Below are 10,556 nucleotides of genomic sequence, written 5' to 3'. Positions count from 1 at the left end.
TTCAATAATTCAATAAAAGAAGTTGCATTTCTTCAAACTGAAGAACATAAATTATATGCTAATAAAAAATAGAATACAATTATTACCTATTCTGAAAATTTAATGTAAAGCGATAAATTTCTTAATAACTATGAATCATGGATAAATTAAAAAAGGTGAATTCGTAAAAGATCCTTAGAAAAACTAAAAGTACATACGGCAACATCATGAATATTTGCGAACGCCGGTTCGAAAATGCTAATCAGAAAGGAAAACATTTTTATCAGCTGAATTTTGTGAATTATATGCAGATTATATTGTTACAATTTGCAAGTTTCAGTTATACAGATAAAGTAAATACCTAAACACATAAATTTGAAAAAGTTATCAAAAAAGGAATATATGTGTTTGTGCAAGTACACAATTGAATTTTTCCTAAAAGAGGAGTGAATGAAGGATTGTTTGTTTACAAAGGTAGTGAATATACATATATGTATACATGAATGTTATAATTTTTAAAAAGTATCTACTTGCATATTTACTGGCAAACACATTTAATTTTGTAACATATATAATGTCAACTATCAACTCAGCTATTTGTTTAAGTGTAATATGTTAATGTGCCCTCGAAAAATATTGCTAAACGTTTAAAATAAAAGCAAATTTTTTAGAATTATATTAAATATTTTCCACTTATAAAATAATTTCTATAAGCATACATAAATATGTGCCAAGCTAATGCAGTGTTTTAAATATCTAATTTATAAATTATTTTATCTCTCTGAAATTAAATCATAATAACACAATGCATACGTTTTTTTAAGCTAAGATATATAAAACAACCATTTCCAAAATGAGAAAAATACGTCGGCGTTTCACATATAAGATTGCTGCACTCTTAGCTGTTCTTACAGTGGTTTTGTTTTTGCTATTTATTGGGCCCCAGGAAATGGATCGTAATGAGAAGATGTAAGAAAAGATTCATTACTGAACAATAAATGTTAATATATATTTTTGGATTTCAGTTTAATAATAGAGCGTTCAATACGATCGACTATGAATCGTGGGGAGTGCCGTCTCCCACAGCTGCCATTAGATGATCCAGAAGTAATGAAATATTATCATCCAGTTGACCAGATACAATGTGGAAATCCCCAAGATGACTGGGTAACATGTGAGGTAAACGTCATACTTTTGCAAACCTTATATTTTTAAAACTAAATTTATGTTAAAATGATTTGTGTATTATTTCGTGATAGCAAAATAAAACCAGCCTTAGAACATTTTAAGTAAAAATTTAATACGTCACATGAATTTTTTCACTTATTTATAGAAATCTATATGTTTTGTCAAGCCGGAAATAAGTTCCACTCAAGGTGAAGTGATTTGTACTTATACGGATGTAATGCGCATAACAGATTGTAGTAGCAAATATGGTAAATCAACCAAAACCAAGGAACCGTACATATTGCGGGCTAGTGATTTTGTAAAGGTCGTGTGCCACAGTTCAACCTCTGGTAATAGTTGGTATGGCATGGCCTTTGGCATAAGAGATGGTGTTGCTGTAAAACCGAAAACACCTCCACAAGTTCCGATTTATGCTGGTCTTGCGGGTGGTGTTGCCGATATAGTAGCAGAAGATAATAATCCTTTCGTGCCAAAACATTTCAACGTACTTATGTTTGGCTTTGATTCACTCAGCCGTAATGCATTTCAACGCAAGTTACCTAAATCGTATTCATACTTAGTGAATGATTTAAAAGCCTTGGTATTGAAAGGCTATAATATTGTAGGTGATGGTACTCCCCAAGCACTCGTGCCATTACTTACAGGCTATACTGAACTGGAATTACCAGAGACTCGAACGCGAATGCCGAATGCAAAAAATGTCGATGTTTATCCAATGATATGGAAAGAGTATGCACGCCACGGTTACTATACCTCTTTTAACGAAGATGTACCAAATATTGGTACATTCACATATCGCATGAAAGGTTTTGCCGAACAGCCAGTCGATCACTATTTGCGCACACTATATTTAGAAGCCCCGAATATGTGGAATTGCTGCGTCCAACACTGTATAGGTCACCAACCAGATCATGTTGTAATGTTAGAATACACCAAAAATGTAAATACATATACATATAACAAATATGAGTTGACAAGTTATATTTGTGACCAATTTACAAATTCATATTTATCTTTAAGTTCATGCTTAAATACAAGGATTCACCACGCTTTGGCTTCAGTTTTCATGGAGGATTATCACATGACTCTATCAATTTAGTAGGTGCTGCAGACGATGAGTTAAATGCATGGCTGCGCCATTTAAAAGATACGCATCTGCTAGATAACACCATACTTATTATGATGTCAGATCATGGCAACAGGTTAGTACTTGAACCTTGGTAAAACTAGCTGTGATGCGAATTCTTAAACTTAAATTAGGCTAAACAGAAATCAATAACCCGCTTTCCAATTTCATTATTATTTGTCAAAGTAATGATGATTTTGTATGGTTACTGACATAGCGTAATTTTATATAACTTAATATTTGGACGTATTTAAATTATTTTTATTAAACTGGGCAAATGAAGTTGTTTTTAATTGTATATTATTATATATTTTATTTAGATTTGCTGAAGTTCGCGCCACCCTGCAGGGCAAACAGGAGGAACGACTTCCTTTCTTCAGCTTCACATTTCCAAAATCTTTTCAAGAAAGATTTCCTGAACAGTATGCAAATTTCAAAGTGAACGTTGATCATTTGACTACCCCATTTGACGTGCATGCTACACTTCAGCATCTTCTTTGTAAGCAAATATATTGATGGTTATATTCAATTTTGATGCGGATAATATATTTTTACTTATAATTAAAATTTCAGCGCTGCAAAGCGGTTCCGATGACACACTGACAAATAATTTAAATTCAGATTACGACATGCAACCGGAAGTTGTAACTGATAATTTAGTAGCTCCACGTTACCAAAAGCTTGCACAAAAACGTGCTATTTCACTATTCAACTCAATACCAAAAAACCGATCATGCAGCGATGCCTACATCGAACCACACTGGTGCGCCTGCCTCAACTGGCAACGTCTATCCCTCAATGAAAGCGAACCGCACATACCCGTACTGCTTAAAGCAGCCGATAACATAGTGAAAACAATTAATGATTTGACTAAATCATATCGCAATCTTTGCGCCCCTCTTGAATTAGAACGCATCAACTGGGCATTACGACTTCATCCGCATAAAGAGCTTCTTAACTACAAGCAAAACAGTGACAAAGACGGCTATGTGGCAGACTTAAGTGACAAAATGCGAATACACGAAGAATTATATCAGCTGCAGATTGTTGTTGGGCCGGGTCAATCCCTTTTTGAGGCTAGCGTCATATATGATTTGAAAACTTTCGATATGCAAACAAAGGCTTCAGAAATATCTCGTGTAAACAAATATGGCGAACAAGCCAATTGCATATACGAACGCAATCCGGAATTACGAAAGTATTGCTACTGTCGTGCATAGAGATCTCTTTAAAATATACATCAACTTAATTATTATTTTTTATTAGATACCAGCAGGTCTATAGCATACCTGCGTTGCTCGAATATAGACTACTATGAGTATTTATATTTTATCATTGTTATATCACATATAACTCATTAAACTACTCATTAATTTACTTCAGGAGACTATCATAGACACGCAAAAACTAAACTCTGTGTATTAAAAGTAATTAAAAAAAAAATACTTTATCGTAAATACCTTAAATAATAACTAGTCCACACAGCGTTTAGTCACTGTATTTTCTAAGGTGATACACAATATATTATAAAAAATTATCAATAAATGTTTGAAGTGTAGTTATACCTACATAGATGTAGATCTAAGAACCTTTGTATAATATGAATTGTTTGAAAAAGTTAAACAAGAAAAATTTCATTTGCTTCGATTCAGATGTTGGTTGTTTGGGTTCATAAGCGGTATTTTTTCGATACAAAAATCCATCGTTCAGTCGGGCCTACGTAACCGGAGCGGGTCCACTTTAATAATAAGGGACGAATGAGTTGCTCGACATCAGACTACAAAAATTGAATAAATAAGAAATTTTGTGTAAAAATTTATTTCCTTTCCTTATTTGCATTTTTAAATAACAAATTATAATTCCTTTAATTATAGTAGTAATTAAATATTTTATAGTTTGTTGCTTTTTTCCTTTTTAAAGCAAATCCTATTGGTAATGTTAGTTTTTTCGCTTTTAATGTTTGAAAATTAAATAACGAAACAAAATCTGATGATAATTTATACATATATATATATATATATATATATATAAATTGAAGACTTGCGAATACGCTTTGTTCGCTTATAACAAATACGTTTCAATGTGTTGCTGTTGATCGTGACGTTAACTATCGTTATTATTTCTTGACCGGTTTGCTGTCGAGTACAGGTTGAATAGTCTTGCCACCAAAGATTTGACCCCAGCCAATTAAACTGTTATAAATTATAAAAGTTAATTTCAATATTATCGTACATTTCTTATTTTATGATTTCAATCGTACTTACCGCCAATGTTTTTCCACACGGCGGCTTAAAGCGATTTTCTCACCCTTCTCAGTGCAAACAGGTGTAGTGAGCACAATTTTAGCTAAATCCCCTTTTGTAGCCGAGATTCGGCCACCTGTACTCAAGGAACCAATATTCACCAACAAAATCTCGTTTCTTTGCAATTTTTCCACACGCGCTCCTTTCTTGTCCCCATCCGTGCGTACACCCAATAATCGCCGCAATAGATAATACGAAATTTCCAGCTCAATGTAAATATCAGGTAGGTGACCAACAGCACCCAGTACCTGGCCAACAAGACGATCTGCGCGACATAGAGTTGGATCGATTTTGGTACCCACGCCAATTAGGCCGCCAGGAACGGCGTACTGCAGTTCATTTTGTTCAGCATATAGTGAGACAATACGGGAGAAAATTGGTCGGCAGGTGATGTTACCCTCGCTGTCTTTTGTAACTACACCAGGACGAACTTCAATTTCCTGCCCAACCTTGAGCACACCGCATAGAATTGAGCCGCCGGCGACACCACCCTTCAAATCGTTCACCTCACAGCCGGGCTTATTCACATCAAACGAACGTATAACGATTAGACGTGGTGGCGCCTTAAAGTCTCTCTGAGGCACCGGAATCTTTTTTGTAATATACTCGCACAATACCTATAATAGACGAACAAAATTTCATATATATACAGACAATTTATAAAATATTTAATAACTCACATCAATGTTGTACTTCAGCTGAGCTGAAATAGGTATAATTGGTGCTCCTTCTGCAACTGTTCCCTGCACAAACTTAGTTATCTCTTCATATTGCTCTTTAGCTTGACTCTCCTTCACCAAATCTATCTTATTTTGTAAGATAAGAATTTGTTTTAGCTTCATGATTTCAATGGCAGCCAAATGCTCAGATGTTTGCGGCTGAGGGCAGGATTCATTACCTACAATGAAAAATGGCGAACATTTGAATGAATTTTTTATATATTTATTGGTATCGGAGTACGGTGACCGGATAGATCATATTACCAGCAATTAACAGTAGAGCAGCATCCATCACAGCGGCACCGTTCAACATTGTAGCCATAAGAATGTCGTGACCTGGACAATCTACAAAACTCACATGGCGCACCAACTTGAAACGGCCGGAACACGAAGGGCGTGCGCAGGGAAAACTATCATCCTTGCTTGAACCGTCGGAGATGAAGCAAGCCGGACGAGGGCATTTTGGATTGTCACATTTGTAAATTTTGGCGTTGGCATAGCCTAGGTAAAATCAAATAAGTTAAAGATTTTTTATTTTTCCTGCATGCACACCCTTTTTTCTTAAAATATTCATAAAACGAGACAAGAATCGTACCACGTACTAACAGTTTAACTTTAAGGTAGCAAATAAAAGTATTTTTAATACTGTTTTATAGAAAATTTTATTAAAACGCTAGTTAAAAGCCCTTAAAAATTTAAGTCATGTACTACTTAAAATGGGTAATAATTAAAAATAGATAAGTGGAAAATAAGCAAACCTTTAAGGCAGTGAGAATTAAATTTTATAAAATAATACTTAAATATACTTAGAACATTATGAAATCTTTTCGGAACATCCTCAATGTGGGATTTCTCTTCAAATGATTTTTTGTAAAGTTTAGACAAAGTATAATATAAAATAACTCCGATAGAAATGTAGCTTATAAGCCGAATTTCAGCTGTTCCTTCTATATGCAAGAAATATTCTTGCTTGTACTTTTTCCATAGAAATATAATTTAGTTTTTGTCATTTTGTTATATTGGTAATTAAAACAATACTTTGCGGCAGTTTTCTGCACCACAACGGCAAGACACCTTCTCTGCTGCTGACAAATTTTCATAGTCTGTGCGCACATAATCGAAGGTCAGTTCCTCTCCAGCTTTTATCGGTCGAAGAGAGAAAAACGCTAAACGTGGCATATTGATATCTAGATTATTAATCCAGAAAGGAAATACCGCTAAATTTGGATTACATGAGTGATTTATAAAATGCGATATATTGCCATAGAGCGCCGCATCGATTGTATACACACTCTCTCCTGAGGTATTGTAATCCAAATCGAAGAGGTAAGTGCGTCCAATGGCGTCGTATGTTAGACCACGATCATTCGCCTCTTCGCTGGTAATTATCTCCCCCACATATTCGCAAACGTATTCTCCCTTACGCAAAGGTTTCTCGGTTCGTACACCCCAACCACAACCATTGGCTGTGCGAAATATGCAAAGGTTGTTACTGCGTCCACGCTGTATAACGCGATTCACACATTTTTCGTCGCACACACACTTATTATTACATTCATAAATAGCTTCTCCAGGTTTAATACGTAAGCGCCCGGTCTTATCATAAGCAAAATAACTACCCGCCATGCGCGCACAGCACAATGACAATGGTGCACAATCGTTTTCGCATTTACAACCTATTGGTGGATCTTCTTGCATTTTCACATTTACCCCAGCGAAACTGTCTTTAATGTAGTTAAAAGCTGAATCAATGACTTCCAAATCGACAAGATTCTCTACCGTTATCGGTGCGGAATTTTCTATTTTATTCATGCGATCCTGAAATGATTGTAGCTCATTTTGTTGCTGTTTACGGCGGTAATAGACAGGCTTCAAAAGCATCATATCAATAATTCGTTTACGAATCTTTTCCGGTTCGCGTTGATTGCGAGATCGGCATGCACGGAATTGCGCTAATAATATTAAGTCGGCCTTCAGTGCCAGAGGATCATACTTATCCAAATCATCTATTTGTAAGTTGGTCATATTAAACTCTAGGCCCTTATCAGCAATTTCCAATTCAATTTCAGTCGTTATTTTTGAAATAATAAACTCGTGTAGTGTATAACGCGATTCAATGAATGGCTCAAACAGTGTACATTCACAAATATTGTTGAGGGACTCCCAAGTATTCGTTTCAGGAGGATAGCCAAACCACTTGACGAAGAATATTGGATTTCCATTAATCGACTCAATCGATTCTATGCGTTCTACAATATACTCTTCATTTACTTTGAATTGTTTTAGCTTTTTCCGTTTGTTAATAGACGTTTGTTCACTCTCAGAATCCGCTAAATTATTGTCTGCTTCGGGTTTATTTCGTTTTTTAACCCCTGGTGAATACGTTATTGCGTTGATTGCACTGGAGAAGACACGTGAACGCGGCGTACTAGACCTGCGTTTTTGATCGCCATGAATAGATGTACCACATTCAGAATGACTATCATAACCGCTGCTAGGGCTTGTTGAGCTACCACGAGTTGGTTGAGTTTCACCGAGACTGCTGCTGCGTGCTGATGTACTAGTTAGCTGAGTATCTACGCTGACACTGCGTTGTTTATAATTGCGGACTCGGAGTGTGGGCGGTTCATGAACGACTGCCAAAGTATTACGTCGTTTTTCTTCTAATTTCGCTTCAAAATCGCGCAGCAATTTAGGCGATCTCATTAAAGCTCGAAGTTTTTCTTCACTCAGGCGTTCTGAAGAATGCAAATATCCAGCAACCAGTACCGATTGTGAAGTTATAAATTCGAGTTCAGATGCACGCATGGAATTCCATTTAAAGTGAAAATAAAAGTCAAAGAAAAACAGAAGAAAACAGAAATTAAATTAATGTGCTGGACTCTGCTATTTAGCATATTGAATTTTAATATATAGAAATTACGTGCTCAAAACAAGACAAAACTTCAATACTGTTTTAAATAGAGCACTTTTTTGTACATTATAAAAAAAAAATTAATTATAATGTCCATCAACAAATGCCGATCTACCAAGAAGCCTATCAATGTCTCCTCAAGAAATACTATGCACACATTACTTTTCATTACTAAATATTTTATTTTTATTACGATATAGCAAATTTTAAAGAACTGCAAATTTTCCAGCAACTAATTTAATTAACTTAAAACTTTAAATGGAATTCCTTTTGGCACTTTTAGTCTTTTCAATCTTTATTATCTTACTGCATACAGAAAAATAAACTGAATCCACTGAATCCCAAAAACGACGGTAATCTACAGCAGCTGACAGTGAATAGTTACAATGTGCCAAATAAAGTAATGTATTACTGTGGTGATGGCGATTAATTGTAATATTAGGAAAGTATTAATTTTTTTTTAATAATTAGTTACACTGTATACAATTCTGAACATTTTTAAGTAATTAAATTGATTCAACATATTAATAAGGATTTACGGCGACAAATCTAATAACGACTTATTTACTAAACGAAATAAAGGAGTTTTCTTTGCTTTAAATTTTTGTTTACTATAGATATTCACAAATATAAAGTGTGAAGTGTCTTCGGAAAACTAAAAAGATATAACCACAAAATTCAAACAATTCTCTATTTCTAAAAAAAATTACAATATATTTTGATATTTATATTGTATCAATGTTATACTTGTTTGAAGGATTGTGGCGTGTTCCAAAGGCATTATTTTAAGGAACAGCTTGATTCAGTTACTTCTCCTTATATTTTAAGAATTTCCTATAACAAATTTTTGTATCAATTATACATATGTATGTGGATATATGCATCCAGAAATAAGTTACGCAGCACTTATAAATATATGCATATACAATTGAAAATGTTAATTAATGCTAGATACACGCAATATTTTATTATAATAACATATCAAAAAGTATTCATGAATACTGAAAAAACTTTACTTGTTTGCGAAATTTCTAAGATTAATGGACATGTTATTAATGATAAATATATCTAATTCACTATGTGGTTTAACTAAAAAGACTATTTAGTACTTTTTAATTTTTGATTCATTAGTATTATATGTATGTACCTAAACAAATTTTCAATATAATATATGGCTGAAAAAATGGCTTCATGAAACCATAATACGTACCGAGCTTAATAGTAATGTTTCTCTCCAGTTCATTTTTAAAGCGAACAGTTTGTACTCCGGAAATAGCTTTAACTACGGTTGATTTACCGTGGGCTACATGTCCAATTGTACCAATATTAATTGTAGCCTGGCGTGAAATCACTTCCGGAGATAGTGGAGTTAAATTTTCTAAATCCTGTAAATATATAATTTGTGAGGTATTCATTTAAAACACAAATAATTCAATATCCAGTATATCATTCAGAAAATTCATATATATGTATACATATATCTTTAGCAAAAAAAAAGAGCTGTCTAAATGAGGTTAGAATTCTCATATTGCATCAGATATATATGATTTATTAACTTATCAACTGTCGGTGGAGGAATGTTTACTCAAATTATTCTTAATTATGCTTTTTACATTTTAATGAATGTATTGAGATTTCATACAAATTCTTTTCGATTTCATACGCCACGTGCAGAGTTTCTTTGCGTTTTACAGCAGGCTTTCATATGCAGAGAATAGTTAGCTGCGTCAAGTAAAACCTTGAATATGGGCAATATGGAAGTGACATGTTTGTTTAAGTCACACTAATTCGTGATAATGGGGACTTCGAAAAATAATTCAAATATATCTAATACAGAGGTATATTTTCATTAACGAAACTATAAAACCAGTATTCGTTTGATATAATTGACATATGTATGCCGCGTTGTCCTCTGTCAAATCTTAAAGTGTTTTTTTCTTGGTTTCTCCATATTTCTCAAACACTTTTAGGCACTTACCAAATTACCAAGATCCTGTTTTTGTAAGTTTGTATTCACACCTATTTGTGCTTCTGTCGTAGACATTTTTATATTTTTATATTAAATATTCACACGGTCAAGAAGTAATTTAAATCACACTCGTTTACGTCCAAACATCAAAATTTATCGGTCACTTGTAAAGAAATATGCCAACTTCACGCGGCGGCTTTCTACGAAAGATACGAAAGAGATATTTGGTAGATTATGTGAGCGAAACAAATATAGAATACAACTCCGTAGGGATGTATTTTAAACTTTATATGTCAAAATTGGTATTCTTCATCGCAGGGTAAAATATTGAACGTTTAGCACATTTTGTCATATGTAT

General features: G+C 33.9%; 2 protein-coding genes across 4 annotated transcripts; one reads left to right on the top strand and one right to left on the bottom strand.

Moving 5' to 3' along the window:
• The first annotated feature begins 202 nt into the window (after positions 1-202).
• On the top strand, positions 203-3,940 carry LOC105225996 (hypothetical protein). Of its 2 annotated transcripts, none has more exons than XM_011204698.4 (7): positions 203-453; positions 809-948; positions 1,005-1,158; positions 1,313-2,107; positions 2,188-2,369; positions 2,614-2,792; positions 2,867-3,940. In XM_011204698.4, the coding sequence occupies exons 1-7, from the start codon at positions 430-432 to the stop codon at positions 3,511-3,513; spliced, it is 2,121 nt and encodes a 706-aa protein (XP_011203000.2). In that variant the 5' UTR covers positions 203-429; the 3' UTR covers positions 3,514-3,940. The 2 variants fall into 2 exon arrangements, with proteins under 2 accessions (XP_011203000.2, XP_011203001.2); XM_011204699.4 differs by having other exon boundaries at positions 804-948.
• Positions 3,941-4,103: 163 nt separating this feature from the next.
• On the bottom strand, positions 4,104-10,419 carry LOC105226084 (eukaryotic translation initiation factor 2 subunit 3). 2 transcript variants are annotated; one of them, XM_019990180.3, is made up of 6 exons: positions 10,208-10,402; positions 9,440-9,614; positions 5,580-5,816; positions 5,277-5,494; positions 4,558-5,213; positions 4,104-4,485 (listed from the first exon to the last, which is right to left on the bottom strand). In XM_019990180.3, the coding sequence occupies exons 1-6, from the start codon at positions 10,271-10,273 to the stop codon at positions 4,410-4,412; spliced, it is 1,428 nt and encodes a 475-aa protein (XP_019845739.1). In that variant the 5' UTR covers positions 10,274-10,402; the 3' UTR covers positions 4,104-4,409. The 2 variants fall into 2 exon arrangements, with proteins under 2 accessions (XP_019845739.1, XP_019845738.1); XM_019990179.3 differs by lacking the exons at positions 4,104-4,485; positions 4,558-5,213; positions 5,277-5,494 and having other exon boundaries at positions 5,786-8,053; positions 10,208-10,419.
• Between the last annotated feature and the right edge of the window lie 137 nt (positions 10,420-10,556).

Source organism: Bactrocera dorsalis, chromosome 2 (assembly GCF_023373825.1).
Source record: "Bactrocera dorsalis isolate Fly_Bdor chromosome 2, ASM2337382v1, whole genome shotgun sequence".
NCBI classification, from domain to species: domain Eukaryota; kingdom Metazoa; phylum Arthropoda; class Insecta; order Diptera; family Tephritidae; genus Bactrocera; species Bactrocera dorsalis.
This window is presented reverse-complemented; position numbering and strand designations above follow the sequence as displayed.